The sequence below is a fragment of the Podarcis filfolensis genome (genome assembly GCF_964270895.1).
Source record: "Podarcis filfolensis genome assembly, chromosome: 2".
Lineage (NCBI taxonomy): Eukaryota > Metazoa > Chordata > Lepidosauria > Squamata > Lacertidae > Podarcis > Podarcis filfolensis.
In genome coordinates this window covers 2,446,494-2,461,903 of record NC_139605.1, presented here as the reverse complement: position 1 = coordinate 2,461,903, position 15,410 = coordinate 2,446,494, and the positions used below count along the sequence as shown (strand labels likewise).

General features: G+C 43.3%; 1 protein-coding gene across 1 annotated transcript; it reads left to right on the top strand.

Annotated features, from left to right (window-relative positions):
- Positions 1 to 5,038: 5,038 nt before the first annotated feature.
- Positions 5,039 to 15,410, top strand: LOC310758157 (vomeronasal type-2 receptor 26-like; the record flags this gene model as incomplete). The annotated part of the gene is made up of 6 exons (XM_083604087.1): positions 5,039 to 5,118; positions 6,318 to 6,609; positions 8,193 to 8,981; positions 11,842 to 12,072; positions 12,753 to 12,879; positions 14,497 to 15,410. 6 exons carry the CDS (start codon positions 5,039 to 5,041, stop codon positions 15,393 to 15,395), a joined length of 2,418 nt encoding a protein of 805 aa, XP_083460213.1. The 3' UTR covers positions 15,396 to 15,410.

The following is a 15,410-nucleotide window of genomic DNA, read 5'->3' as shown; positions in this document are numbered from 1 at the left end:
CTTTCTGGCTATCTTCTTTCTCCTGCTGGTACGCAAGGGAAAAGGGGGTGTGCATCTTCCACGCTGGGAGATGTCGCCTATCAATACCTTCCTGGACTGCCGTGATGCCAGCTAGGGTAGGTCACTGGAGACAAGCCCCGGGAGCCTGGGAGAGGGGCCAGCCTCTCCCGAGGGGGCAAGTTTTCCAACAAGTTCTAGGGGTATTATAAAATTGTACAGCTGAAAGTCCCAGTCAGAATCTCAACTGGAGTTAAACTGCTCATGACCCATAGCAGGATTTCAGAAGTTGCTTAAGAAGTTGCAAACTGAATTGCTAAAGTACAAAAAAAATCTTAGCTGAATTAGGAAGAAAGTGACTATGTAAGGGATATAGGTAAAAGGTCTTATGGGAATAACAACAACAACAACAACAGCAAAACAACAACAATAATAATTTATTTCTCTACCCATTCTGGGTGGCTTACAGCATATATTAAACATAATAAAAATTAAACATTAAAAACTTCCCAATACAGGGCTGCCCAATGTAGGATTGTCTTCTAAAAGTTATGTAGTAGTTCTTTATATCCTTGTCATGTGAAGGGGGGAGGTTCCACAGGGAGGGCGCCACAACTCAGAAGGCCTTCTGCCTGGTTCCCTGAGGGAGGGAACCACCGGAAGGCCCTCAGAAGGGGACCTCTGTGTTCAGGCGTTGCGATGGGTTGAGTCCTACTTTCCAGGAGAAAACAAGCTTGCTCAAAATTAATGAATTGTATAAATATGAAATGCATAAATTATTATTTTTTTAAAAAAAGGAAAGAAAAAGAAAACAAGCTATCTCCTCTCAGTCTCCTCTTTCCCAGGCTAGACATATGGAGCTCCTTCAACCATTCCTCATAAGGCTTGGTTTCTAGACCCTTGATCATCATAGTTGACCTCCTCTTGCTACCACTCCTCTGTTGGAGGTAGGAAGATAGAATGTAGGGAGAGTTCTGCTCTCATCTCCAGCTTGTGGGCTTCTCTTTGTGTCACCTGGTTGGCCATTGTGAGAACAGGATGCTGGATTTTGTGGGCCTTTGGCCTGATCCAACCTCAGGGCTCTTTTCATGTCAGTCAGGTTCTGCCAATGTCACCTTTACCCTTGATGATCCATGGCAGCCTATTGAGTAAACATGTTTTCTCCTGCTCTGCACCTGCTCCTATCAAGTGTCAGGGGAGATCTTTCTTCCCTTTACAATTGCCAGAATCACAGTAATCTATTTTTATTCTTGCCTGAGTCCAAGTAGCCCCCACCCCACCACTTGAATATTGCCTTTGGGACCAATAAGATAAATATCACAATTAAGGACAGCGGACATTTTTTATTCCACTCTGCCTGGAAGGTTGAATGTATAAAATATATATCATGCCACAAGATCCTGGGGGCCAAGACACAGAGCAGGTGAAGTGGGAAGCTACATCTGTGTGATGCTGCCTTCTAGATGTGACAATTAGGCTGACTGGCTTTCCAGGAAGGGGACATCCTCAGCCCTGCCTGGAACAGGGAGCAGAGATTCCACCCTCTCACCACCTTGGTGCAAAATAGATGCTCCACCTCTGAACCACCACCCTTCAGCTCTGAGACCAGAGCTGGACACCTCCCTGTATTTGTCAATTCACTGCAATCTCTGATTTGCAAGAACTTGGGGCTTATTAATACCAGCAGCTAGTGTTGGGTGGAACAGCTACAAGGAAAGCATAGCAGGTAAACCCAGAATGATAACACTTCTTCTGCTGCTGCCTCTTGCAACCAATGGGATGCAGCTGAGGGGAAATTGCCCACTGAAGCAGATCAAGGAGCAAATATTGCCTGCAAATTTTTACTGGCTAGCAGACCACCTCATTGGTGGTGTCACATCTCCAAGGCTCTTTAATGATCAACCTCCTTTCACCTTTTCCAGCATCCCCATCAGCAGATTACAGATGTAAGTAATGAAGCATTGATGTATTTCTGCTTCAATATCCATTTCCTTCTGGGTCTCCTGTGTGTATAGCTGTTTAAAATATTTCTGGAAGCACTTCCTAATCTCCACAGGATTCTGTATATTTTTTCCCTCCACTTCCAAATTGGTAATTGTGTTAAGTTTTTGTCTTTTTTTCATTTGCCAAGCCAACAGTTTCCCACATTTGTTAGCCGATTCAAATGTCTTTTGTCTCATCTGTTTAATCTTCCATTCTATTTCCTGATTCATCAATTTCATGTATTGTACTTGATATAACTTTATCTCTTTCAGAATCTCCTGTGATTTTGGTTTTGCTCTCAGTCTCTTTTCTCCTTCCTTTATTTTCTCCAGAATTTTATCCTTTTTTTCATTTTGAGCCCTCCTTTTAATAGCATTCTGTTGAATCAGAAACCCTCTCATTACTGCTTTACTTGCGTCCCATATTATTCTTTTTTCAACCATAGTATTCATATTTATCTCAAAATAGTCTCTCAAGGTTTTTTGGGCCTTCTTAATCACTCCTTCATTCCTAAACAAGGTGACATTCATCCTCCATCTAGAGGAACCGAGTGGTGTTAATTTCATTTCCATCTTCACCGCATTGTGATCGGAGCAAGTTTTAGGGCAAATTTCCACTTTTTTGGTCTTCAGGGCCAGCCCCCTAGTTATCCAAATTTGGTCAATTCTTGTCCATGTCATTTTGGCTTCAGAAAAGAACGTTCCTTCTCTTCCCAAGGGGTTCTTAGTTCTCCAAATATCAACAAGGTCCATATTGTCAACCATATCAAAAAACGTCTTTGGTAATCTGCCATTATTTGTGACCACCTGTCTCTGGGCCGTATCCATATTTGTAGACACCACTCCGTTCATATCTCCCATCAAGATCATATTATAGTCCAAATAATCCAGCAGGATTTCATGCAACTTCTTGAAAAATTCTGATTTCCCCTCATTTGGTGCATAAACACCTACTATCAAAAACTTCTCTCCTTGTGATTGAATTTCAATTGCAACAAATCTTCCTTGGTCATCTTTAAATAAGAATTTCGGTGACAGGCTCTCATTTGCATAAAGTACCACTCCTCTTTTCTTGACTTTATCTGATGAAACAAATTCCTGGCCTAATTTTTTATTACTCAGAATCTTCCGATGTAGCCTTGTCACATGTGTTCCTTGTAAACAAATCAAATCCAATTGCTCTTTTTTTAATAAATGAAAGACTCTCCGTCTTCTTTCCGGGGAGTTCAGTCCATTCACATTCCAGCTTAGTACTTGCAGTGTCATGATGTGATTATTCTGTTGTTCCTCCACCTGCGCCCAGTACTTTGTCTATCTCAGTCAGTGGTGCCGGTTTCCCTCTTTTTGGTGAGCTCTTGTCCAAAACTCCTGGCTCTTTTCCAAGTTCTTTCTGCAGATCTTCTCCGTGGTTTCCCAAAAACTTGTCTTTTTCCTCAACTGATCTTATTTTTATCTTTCTTCCTTTATAGCCAAAAGATAGGCCTTGGGGAAATTCCCAACTGAAGACAATTTTGTTCCTTCTCAGGAGGGCAACCAAATCTCCAAAATTGGATCTAGATCCAAAAGATGTTTCGGTATATCTTTAAAAATTTCCACTCTTGATTGCAGAATTATCAAAGGATTCTGGAAGTGTAACCCCAAAATTTTATCTCTCTCTTCTTTGGATCGGAGGGTAATCAGACAATCCCTTATTTTAATCTTCTTTCCTCCTTTTCATAGTCTGAAGGCCCTCACGATTTTAAATTCCTCTTGTTTCAAATCCGCCTTCCAGAACTCTGCAAATTCCTGTATCAAAAAGTCTATCAGGGTGCCCTCCTCCAATTCAGGTACAGCTCTAATCCTTAAATTTGTCTGTTTTTCCTTCAATTCAATCATAAGCGTCAATTTGTGGTCTTCAATTTGTTTCTGTAGGTCTGGAACCTTCTCTGTTGCCAATTGTGTTACCTTGAATTCCGCAGCAACAGCTTTCTCCTTAGCTTCATCTGCAGTCTGTCGGGTCAAAGTGGATTCCTGTAACAATTTCTGAATAGATTCTGTATTAGTATTCACTTTTTGTCCCAAACTGTTTAAAGTTTCAGTGTTTAGGTCAATTTTAGTAGTTGCAGTATCAACCTTCACTTTGGTCTCATCTACAATCGTTTTTGTCTCTTCGACCCTCTTATTTGTCTCCTCAACCCTCGTGCTGAGTTGCACCAGAGATTCATTGATCTTTGCCAATGCGTTCGCTAAAACATCTTCTGAAGACATTCCACTAGACTTCGGTTGCGTTGGTACCGTCACAGATAGGGTAGTAAGACCAGCAACTGATTGCCTTCGCTGCCCCAAGGTCTTCCCAGACCTTGTTGTTCTTTCTGAAAGTGGCGCATCTACTTTTTCTTTCCCATCTGCCATAACACTTTAACAATAGAAGAGCCAAGGTCACCCAGCTGCACTGTTTCTGTTTACCAGTGGAAAGTTCCCCTTGTAGCAATTTCTAAAGCTCCCTCTAGGTGGAAACAGTTACAACAGTCCAAGAAAGAAACAACCCTTTAAAACTCCATCCGAGAAGAATAAACAGTTCCAATTTTTGTTACTTTTTTGTTACTTTCCAATTACTTTCTCTCTTTCTTGCAAACAAAAAAAAGGTGCCTAGTCGCAATGTATCTCTCTTGCTATTTGCAAGCCTTCTGTTAGCAGTTAAAACACAGACAGTCCCTGTCAGCTGGCAGACCGTTCCCAAGTTTGAGTAGTGGATTTTAAGTTCTTTCCTTCTCTCTGCAGGTATGTACAGTCCCAAAAACGTCCCCCCTCCTTCCCTGCTTCCTAGGAAGGGGGTTCAAAACTTTATCGTGTCAGAAATCAGTCCTTTCCAGACGAAATCCCAAAAGCTTTAGCTTAAAGTCTCTTTGCTTTGATCTATTTACAAAAAGCGGAAGGCGGACTTCCTGTTTAAGCCTCCCCGCTTCGGTATCCAATTAAGCCTTTCCCCCCTCCCTTTTCAGTAAATCCAGTTTCCCCTACTCACGGGTAGTTACTTTTTGTAGCCAAATTGTCCAGGAAAAAGTCAGCGCTCTCCGGCAATGGCTGTGTGGCTTCGCTCCGTGAAAAGAGCAGTCGACTCACAGCACCACACCACTCACCCCTTTACGCTCCGGAGCCCGTAAGTGGGTTCCCTTGCAGTTTGGGGGGGCGCAAAAGGTGCCCGCCGAGTCCCACGCTCACAGGCTTCACCCGCCTGTGATTCTTGAAGGGTCCCCGCTTCGCCGTAGCGGTGCAGACCCGATTTCCACAGAGCTGGTCCCTCAGAGTCAGAGGGAATCCGTCATTTGCCGATGGTGCTAACCCGGAAGTCCAGTAGTTTTGACATGTGTTGTTGTTTTGTCGTGTCCGACTCTTCGTGTCCCCCTGGACAAGCACGCCAGGCACTCCTGCTACCACTTGTTGGTTTGCAAGCCCCCTCCACAGAGGCTGGCCTCTCTCACTGTCCTCGGAGCTTGCTTACCAGTAACCTCCTCTGGCTGACACCCAGACAGACCAGGGAGATTTTGATAGGCGACATTTCCCCAAGAGTGGGTAAAATGCACAACCCCCTCCTCCTGCTTCCGCAGGGGATAGAAAATAAGTCAGAAATCTATTTACATGATGTTTATTTCTGACATTACAGCACTCTTTAATGATCAACCTCCTTTCACCTTTTCCAACACCCCCATCAGCAGAAAAGAGATGTAAGTAATGATGCATTGATGTATTTCTGCTTCCCACCTACCTTCTAGTTACTGTGATACAGTTGTTTTCTGATATTCTTGAAAAAAATTCATTTAATTTTATTCATTCATTTATTTAAAGAGTTCTATGTGTCTGTTCAGTTGTGGGAAAGCCATGTTTCAAAGCATTTTATAATGTATTTTATGTAATTAGTAGTAGTTTTGACATGTACTGCTCTCCAAAGCATAACTTGTTTTCTAAAAGGTAGGAAGTGTTGTGGGATGTGTTTCAGTTGCAGGTTTTCTGTAGTAAATAAAATGGGAACACAATTATTTCCCCCATGCACAACAAAATCTATGCAACTGGAAATGGTAAATGTCTGCTGTGCTTAGTCACTTGCAATGCAGCCTGGGGGTCAATGTGGCTCAAGAAACTTTTGATAGGTCACCAGAAATGAGGCTGATTTGTGTTCTGATCTTCCCTCCATGCGCCTCCCTTGCAAAGATACTGCAGGCACAGGTACAGGTAGACCTCTGTCTCATTTTGCTCTACTTCCTCACCTATTTTCCTAGTTGCTTTGATTAATACAAAAAATAATGTGACGTTCATTTTCACTGAATTAAGGATGACTGTGTGACACACTTTTTTTTGCAGCTGGGTGGATAAGAAGAACCCACACGCTATTTCCTTCTCCCTTGCTGTTCGGGATATTAATCATAACCCCAGTCTCTTACCCAACATCACTCTGGGCTACAGCATCTATGACAGCTATTCTGAGGGAAGACTGACTTCTGACTCCATGACAGACCTGCTTGCTGGTGGGAAAATCAACATTCCAAACTACAGCTGTGGGAAGCAAAAAAGGCTGCTAGCTGTTCTTGAAAAAAGTGACTTTGACATCTCCACACACATTGCAAGCATGTTAGAAATCTACAAGATCCCACAGGTAATCAGTTGGCCCAAGTGAAACACACCTGGCAACATTAACCTCCTGGTTGTTGTTGGCATCTGTCTGTCTTGAAAGACAATGGAGTGTGTCTCTGGGATGAAGTCAAACCACTGTGTAAGTAGTATCAAAGTGACCTCCACAGTGCACAAGCCTAGGCAGTGGGTACGGAGGTCCAGGGCTGCCCAGACGACCTCCCTCTCAGCCTCACTGCTGTGCTCCAAAGGAAAGAAGAACAATGCATTTGGCACAAGCTTGGCTGCAGGATTTTCTGGAAGGAGGCAAACAAAGCACCACTCAGCTGACTTAGATTTGTGCAGTGTTTACTCCTTTTTTTAAAATAATTTTTTATTAACACGCCAATCACATCACATTAATTCCAAATCACATTAGTTCCAAATTACACAGCCAAATTTTTAAATTTTTGTTGGGGGTACCCATACTTCGTGCTCCGAAAGGGATCCAAACATCTCTCTTGCTGCTGCTTTAATGTACCTTCTCTTTGTTGTTTTCCTCATCTTCTTGTTGTTATCATATATTCCTTTCTTTGTGATCTCTGATAGTCTCCACAAGTGGGTTGAAAACAAACGTTGTTATATCCTGTGTGGATTTTACACTCCTCCAAGAGCCATATCATAAAAAACAAACAAAAAAAAAACCAGCCGCCATTTCCACAGCTCCGTACAAAACCTTCCCACAGTCTGTCCGTTGATTTCCACAGGCCTGCCTGTCTCTCATCAATTTTCTCAGAGGGCCCTGCCAGGTCCAACTCACATTCCGATATAGTAACAAGCCATGGTCCTCCTCCCCCTCGTCCTCCTGTAGGCAGGCCTGCCGTAATAAATCTCTTTTTGTTGCTGCGTCACACAGAACTTTCATTCCTTCCCGATCTTCCCACCAGCCATGTCTTTGATTAGCAATTTAATTCCACACATTTCTTAATCCTCCTGCTTGTGATCAGTAATTGCAACGATTCTTTTCTGGGGGGGGGGCGTTATTAGGTACTCACATAAGACAAAAAAAGAAAAGTTCCCCCCCCTCCCCTGTGCGGTGTTTACTCCTTAGCCTTTTCTTCACCGAGATGTTGGAGGGTATGAAGAATTATGGAACTCCCTTGCAGTTGAGAACAGACAGGCCCCTTTCCTACTGTCTTTCTAGGGTCTACGCAAATCCTTTCTCTTTTTCCCCTTCCCCCCTCCTTTCCTTTCCTTTCTTTACAACAGGCCTTTTAATTGATGTTTGATTATAGAGTTTTACCATCTTTATTGATTCTTTTTTAACTGCATAGAGAATTTTGCCAATAATAATAATAATAATAATAATAATAATAATAATAATAATTTATTATTTATACCCCGCCCATCTGGCTGGGTTTCCCCAGCCACTCTGGGTGGCTTCCAACAAAACACTAAAATACAATTAATCAGTATAATAATTGCTTATTTTTAAATACTAATAATAATATTGTTTTACTTCCAAAAAATGGTGAGGTTTGCACTAAATCTATCATCATATTTCACATAGAAGTATCCAGTCTTAGTCCTGAAACACAAGCCATCAATCTCTTTCCCTTTCCTCACCAGCTCAGTTATGGCTTTCTTCCTACTGATAAATTCCAGTCCCCTTTTGTCTACCAAATGGTCCCAAACCAAGAAACGCAGCACCAAGGCATGGTTCAACTCCTCCTGCATTTCAGGTGGACGTGGGTTGGCCTCTTTGCTCCAGACAATGACAGTGGAGAAAGGTTCCTGAGTACTTTTACACCTCTGATGAACAAACAGGAAATATGTGTTGCCTTCACACAAAGAATACTACAAGATACTTGGCTATGGATACCCCATGAACCACCTGCCATGTGGAGACAAGTCAATGTATTTGTTTACTTTGCAGATTCTCAAAGTGGAGTTTTTATCATCATAGAGGTACAGTCCTTACTGGAAAGGATACAAACTGTGGGGAAAGTTTGGGTAACCACAGGTCTTCAGAACAAAATTTTCCTATGTGATATTCACTGCTTCCAATATGCTCATGGCTCTTTGTCCTTTGTAATGAAGACGAAAAAAAGGATGAAGAAGGACTACTATGGGCCAATGTCCTTGGCTAGTCAACGGTATTCAGAAGAAACATTTGATTGTTCATATTCAAAGCATGCGTTGTCGGTGAGGGGTATGATCAAATGCAGAGAGAAGGATAATGGGAAGATGCTGCCCCAGGAAGAGATTGAAAGAATCCAGTCCCAAGACAGCTATGTGAACTACCTGAGTATCCAAGCTGTGGCTCAGGCCTTAAATGCTGCATATTCATCCAGGTCAAAGAGGATGTTGATTGTGGGTGGAGGCAGTTGGGAACTTCAAAAGCTACAGCCATGGCAGGTAAGTTCTTTTCCTTTTGCAAAATGCAATTCATTGTCCCTGCTGTGGAATCACCATGATAGGATCATCTGAATCTGTCTTGAACTGTGTCAGAACACTGGTTAGTATTGTCTACACTGACTGACTGGCCATTGACATTGTTTTCACCTGCTGGCAGAAGTCAATTGGAGTTTCTCCCATCCAGGTTTCCAGGGGAAAGGAATTCTACGTGAGTTACAGATGGAGCACAACAGAATTGGCCCATCACTGTACGGCAGGTCTAGCCCACAGATTCAGGCTATATTCCTGCAGACAGAAGTATCATCCAATGATTTGCAGGCAGCAACTTATAGACTGATTTCAAAGGCCCCACCACATTGATTCAGAAGTGGAGCTTGTTGGACCAATGCTCTGATTCAACAGTTGTCTACTTCTTAGCAGCCTCCTACACTGCATAGTTTGGGAATCCATGAAAGGTCTAAACATGTAGAATCTAGATCTAATATATGGTTACCAGATGTTCCCGTTTCCCCGGGACACTCCCCGGATTTACAAATCTGTCCCCGAAATGTACCCGGATTTCATTTAATGTTCCCAGATTTATATTTTAAGTGTTGTAGATTTATTAGTAGGGAATGAATGTTGCGTGATTGGTTCAGTGGCACAAGACACATTATATGGGGACTTCTGGCGAGGCAAAATGGCACCACGGCAGCCAGCAGCTCCTGAAGCCAGCCGGTGCCAACTGCGCTACCATGCTGGCTCCAGGCTGCTGCCGCTGCTGCTGCCACTGCTGAGGGGCAACAGGATGCCTGGGGTGTCAACTGGGGGAACTGCTGACCCCACCCACGACCCAAATCGAGATGGGAGCTAGAGCACCTGTCCACACGGTCAACTGCCCAGTGGTGCTCTGGGGCCAGGAAAATCCCAGAGCCGACATAGGGAGAAGGAGGAGAGGAGAAGGAGAAGGAAGAGAGAGAAAGAGGAAGGAGAAAGAAGAGGGGAGCCCCGACTTTGTTGCGGTGCTGCTGCAGCTGAGGAGAAGAGATAGGAGAGCACTGGGAGGGCAAGGACACGTGGCTGAGCCCAGGCCTGACCTGAGCCTACTCCACGGTGGCTAGTGCTCCAAGAGAGGAGGCTGGGGCACAGAGGAAGGCCGTGCAACAGAGGAGACCACAGAAGAGAGGATATTACTTCTTAATTATTATTATTATTATTATAATAACTTATTATTATTATAACTTTTAAAAGTTATTATAATAACTTTTTAAAATAACTTTTTTTCTCTTTTCCAAAAAAACTGTCCCCAGATTCTTTGAAAAAAAATCTGGTAACCTTAATCTAATATGAATATCAGGAATTACTTTTTACAAAATGTAACAAAAACACTTAGGATTAGACACTACCATATTAAACTGTCATTAGTAGTACTCTTGAAAGCTTTTGTCTTCCAGTTAAAATCACACTTCTGTGTTATACGTAGGGCTGCCTCTGAAGACAATTCAGAATCTTCAGAAGATTCAGACTTCAACCATCATGTTGTTCACTGGGACAACACTGTTTGAGTATATTACACCGATCCTGGTCCAACCACACTGGCTGCCAATAATTTTCCAGACCCAAGTCAAAGTCGAACTTTGGCAGACAGCAGTCTTAAACACTCTTCAGAAACTGGGCCTTGCCCACCAAACCCTCATAACTATGGGCCTGGGCCAAGCTAGATCCGTGGTTCGGCAAAGAATCATGGGCACAGAGAGACAACAGGACTGTACAAGGGTCCCCGATTATAAAATCATAGAAAACGGGAGATACGTAGCCGCTCCAGCAACATATCTCTATTTCCTCGCATCCAGAAATGCAAGAAGGGCTTTCACTCTTGCTAGAAGCTTGGCCTTGCCCTCACCGGTTCTGGAAGGCTCCTATAGAAGAGTCCTGTATACACAGAGACTTTGCGCCTGCCCATTAGGGGAAATAGGAAGCCCTGAACATGTATTTTTTAGATGTCCTTTTTATGCTGAGATTGACACCATTGATCCTTTGCTGAAGAGGCTCGCTGATCTTTCAGACAAGTCTAAACCTAATTTTCTCCTCTTAGGCAAAGATCATGTGACGACCTGGCTGGTAGCCAGATTCTGCGCCCAGATTTGTAGGCACAGATCATCCTCTAGAACAGCCTTTCTCAACCTGTGGGTCCCCAGATGTTGTTGAACTACAACTCCCATCACCCCTAGCTAGCAAGGCCAGAGCTCAGGGATGATGGGAGTTGTAGTCCAACAACATCTGGGGACCCACAGGTTGAGAACCGCTGCTCTAGAATAAAATAGCTTACTAGCGAAAAGCTGGAGTCGCCCTTTGGGGCTCCTCAGGGTCAATTTTTATGGTAGCCCAAATCTCAGTTGTACAGGTGTATGTATATATCTCAATTTTAACTTATGAACTATTGCTGCAATCTGCTCTAATTGTATATTTTATCTTTATGAATGCTGTTTTTATTGTGTTATGTGAGCTGGTCTTTGACCGTAATAAATTATCTATCAAAGTCCAACTTTGACCTATAAAGCCTTAAATGGCTGAGGACCAAAATACCTTAAGAACCATCTCTCAGACCCTGATTTCATAATCTGAGACCCTGCTTCAGTGGCTCCCATTTTATCCCTCCAAATCAACCTTTCCTAATATATGTAATAATGTTGATTTTCGTCACCCCCAAAATTTTTGAAGTTGATTGAGGGTGTCTAATAATGTAGAACAGTCAGATGGTTCCAAATGAGAAATACAGTGGTTCTTATTCAGAGAAGATCAGGATGCAGAGAGAACATGAAACCATGTTGCATAATTCAGCCCTGCTTACTCATTGCTGGATTTTCCTCTGTCATTCTAGCTTCATCGTTTCTTGAAAGAAGTCCAGTTCTACTCTAATACTTCAGCTGATGGACAGTACCTGGATGAGAATGGGGCACTGGCCATTGACTTCGATATTGTGAATTGGGTGCTGTTTCCTAATAACTCTCATGATAGAGTGAAAATTGGGAGAATAGAGAGACTCAAGTCCTCAAATCTGAAGTTCACCATTAACCCAGAAGCAATTGTGTGGCCCAAGCTATTTAAGAAGGTAGGAAAGATTGGATCTGTCATTTTATTAACTATGTCATCAGCTATGCTCTAATAACATTTTGAATAGTACATATGAGGCTTTGACTGCAAACTTGTGGGCACTTCTCTGGAGCTAAGTCCCACTGAGTTTAATGGAACCAGCTCTTCAGGAAACTTGTATAAAATTTCAATGTAAATAGGAGATTTTCCAAACACATTTCCCCAACTTGGTGCCCTCCAAATATTGTGGACTACAACTCACGTGCACTCCAGCCAGCATTGTGCAAAGATATCAGAAGAGCAACAGCTTGGGTAAAGCTGGAGTATAGTAAGGTATTCCACATTTGTTTGGGCATAGAGACATGGCACACAAGCAAACTGGACACCAAATTAGGTGGTCTTTGGAAGCAACACCAATGACTCCATTGGCAGATGTGATGGCAACAGATGGACGACTTGTTTTATTGCTGATCTTCATACGATGGTTTATGCCAGGCTCGAAAAAGGTGTCTCTGCCATGCAGCTCTGCAAAAAAACACGGAAAATTTAACTGTCCAAAATATGGTCTGGGGTCACCTGAGGTTATCGTAAACAAATATCTCCTCTCCGCGATCCTTCCAAAATTCTATTATCTATGTCCAAAGGTATAAATTCACCTTTCACTTTCTCCTTAATGCTCAATTTTCTCTTCATGCCTAGACCGTGCCTCAATCAAGATGCACAGAAAGCTGTCTCCCTGGATATTCCAGAAAAGTTCAGGAAGGGAAGCCGCCCTGCTGCTATGATTGTTCTCCCTGCTCTGAAGGGACCATCTCCACTCAGGAAGGTAGGAGAGGATCTCAGAGAAAATGGCCTTTGATGGGAGGATGGGGCAAATATTTGAGCCAGTCCAACCAAGACGCTAGTAATGGCCAGCTCTGTCACCTGTCAGGTGGGTACCATTGGCATTCTAAGAGAACAATGGAGGCATTGATGAGTTCTGGCACTGTCAGGCGTGGACAGTCCTCCTCTCCCCTTGGTAATTTTACAGACAAGAATTAATGAGCAGTTTATAATTTATACTCTTTTTATTCAGTCATCTGGTTGCAAGCAAAGATCCGCATAAGGAGAGGAGTTGGCTACTCTAAATCCTTCCCCTTCTAAACCCCCCCACGACATCCTGGCACCAACGGGAAGTTCCTCCTGCTCTCTGCATCCTTTGTTCTCTAATACATCTGGACTTCCTAGTTTGTGGGGAGGGAGGGTCCCCCACACTCTCCTATGACTTCCTTGCTCGCTGTTCCCTCCCTTCTGTTCTCTTTCCATTATCTTGTAGCTAGGTAACTCTGGTCTAATCTGCCCAGTGTCTGTGTCTCTCCCTCTTCAGAGAGGAGCTGACCTGCCTGAGAATGCATTCCCCAATCCTCTGATTCAGACCATTCCCTGACAGGCACCTCTTTTTCTAGAAAATAGCACTGAAAATGTCACCCCATGAATGAAATGCCCTCTTCAAGGAGGGTCCACCTATTGCCAGCCTGTAAAGGTCAGGGGTCCCTTTACCTTTTTAATGTCCCCACAGCACCAGGAAACTTAATTTGCCCATCTGTTGAGACTTGTAGAATTTTTCAGGATTTAATTATGTTAGCTCCTCTACAGAATTTTGTCTTATGGTTTCGACTTCTACTACATCACCTGTACAGTTTTATTGATGGATAGGTGGAACTTTCTTCCAAATCTATCCATTAATAAAAAGCAACTCGTAAGAAAAATTGAAGATATAAGAAAGGCCTTGTTGCATAGAAAGAACAGCCCTCCAACCCCCATGTGATCTCCAGCAACTAGTATTCAAAGGAATTCAAAGATCACTTCCAATATTGCAGGGAGTACATGTCAGGTAATCTTCTCCTGGGGAAAATCTTGATGAGTGAGAGAAAAGTGGGCAAGAGAGCCAAGGTGTATTGGGTTCACCAAACCTGTCACCTTTAGAGGGTTGTTGTTCCGCCATGGAGTCAGTCAGCACTAGGGCCAGAGAGACCACCTGACTATTTCTGAGAGATCTCCAGTAGTTCAGGAATGGAGGCAGTGCCACACAATAATACTCCTCTGAGTTCCTTGGAAGAATCATAGAATTCTAATGCAATACATGATTTTATAAATTATTATTCTAGCTTCAATATATTATAAATAAAGTTGGGGCTTAACACATCTGCTTCTCAATATTCAAACATGACAGGAAGCTGCCTTGATACTGAGTCAGCCTATTGCTCCATTTAACCCACAGTTGTCTAATCGAGGGGTCTATAATTATTTCTGGCCTTGGCACTAGATATTAATTTTTCGAGGGGAATAATAGCAAAATGGGTGCTGCTGCCAAAATGTCTATCACCAAATGCAATAGTGATGTCAGCAAATTTCAGGTGTGTAACTGAAGTTAGGGTACTGAAGTGTGTTTTCCTCTATGCAGATACTGATGAATGCAACAAATGTCCAGAAGATCAGCATCCAAATGAGGATAGACAACAATGTGTCCCCAAATCATTGACCTTCCTGTCCTATGAAGAATGTTTGGGGAGCCTCCTGGTTTCACTTGCTCTCTCCTTATCCTTAACCACAGGCTTTGTCTTAGGAATCTTCCTTAAATACAAAGAAACCCCAATAATCAAAGCCAACAACCGGGACCTCTCCTACATCCTCCTCATCTCTCTACTGCTCTCCTTTTTGTCCTCCTCCCTCTTCATTGGGAGGCCAAGGAAAGTGACCTGCCTTCTCCGACAAACAGCCTTCAGCCTCATCTTTTCAGTTGCTGTCTCTTCTGTCTTGGCAAAAACCATCACTGTGGTCCTGGCCTTCCTAGCCACTAAGCCAGGGAACAAGGTGAGGAGATGGCTGGGGAAGAGTTTGGCCCACTCCATTGTCATTTCCTGCTCCAGTGTGCAAGTTCTCATCTGCACCATCTGGCTGGGGATCTCTCCTCCATTCCCAGACTTTGACCTCAGCTCCCAGCTTGGAGAGATCATTGTCCAATGCAACGAAGGCTCTGTTGCCATGTTTTACAGTTCTCTTGGCTACATGGGCTTCCTGGCTGCCATCTGCTTCACAATGGCTTTCTTAGCAAGGAATCTACCTGGGGCCTTCAATGAAGCCAAGCTGATCACCTTCAGCATGCTGGTCTTCTGCAGTGTTTGGGTGTCCTTTGTGCCCACCTACCTGAGCACTAAGGGGAAATTCATGGTAGCCGTGCAGATCTTCTCTATCTTGGCCTCCAGTGCTGGGCTCCTGGGCTGCATCTTCATTCCCAAATGCTACATTATTATATTGAGGCCTGATCTGAACATGAGGGAGCACCTGACAAGAAAAAACTAAACATGGCATTTCATC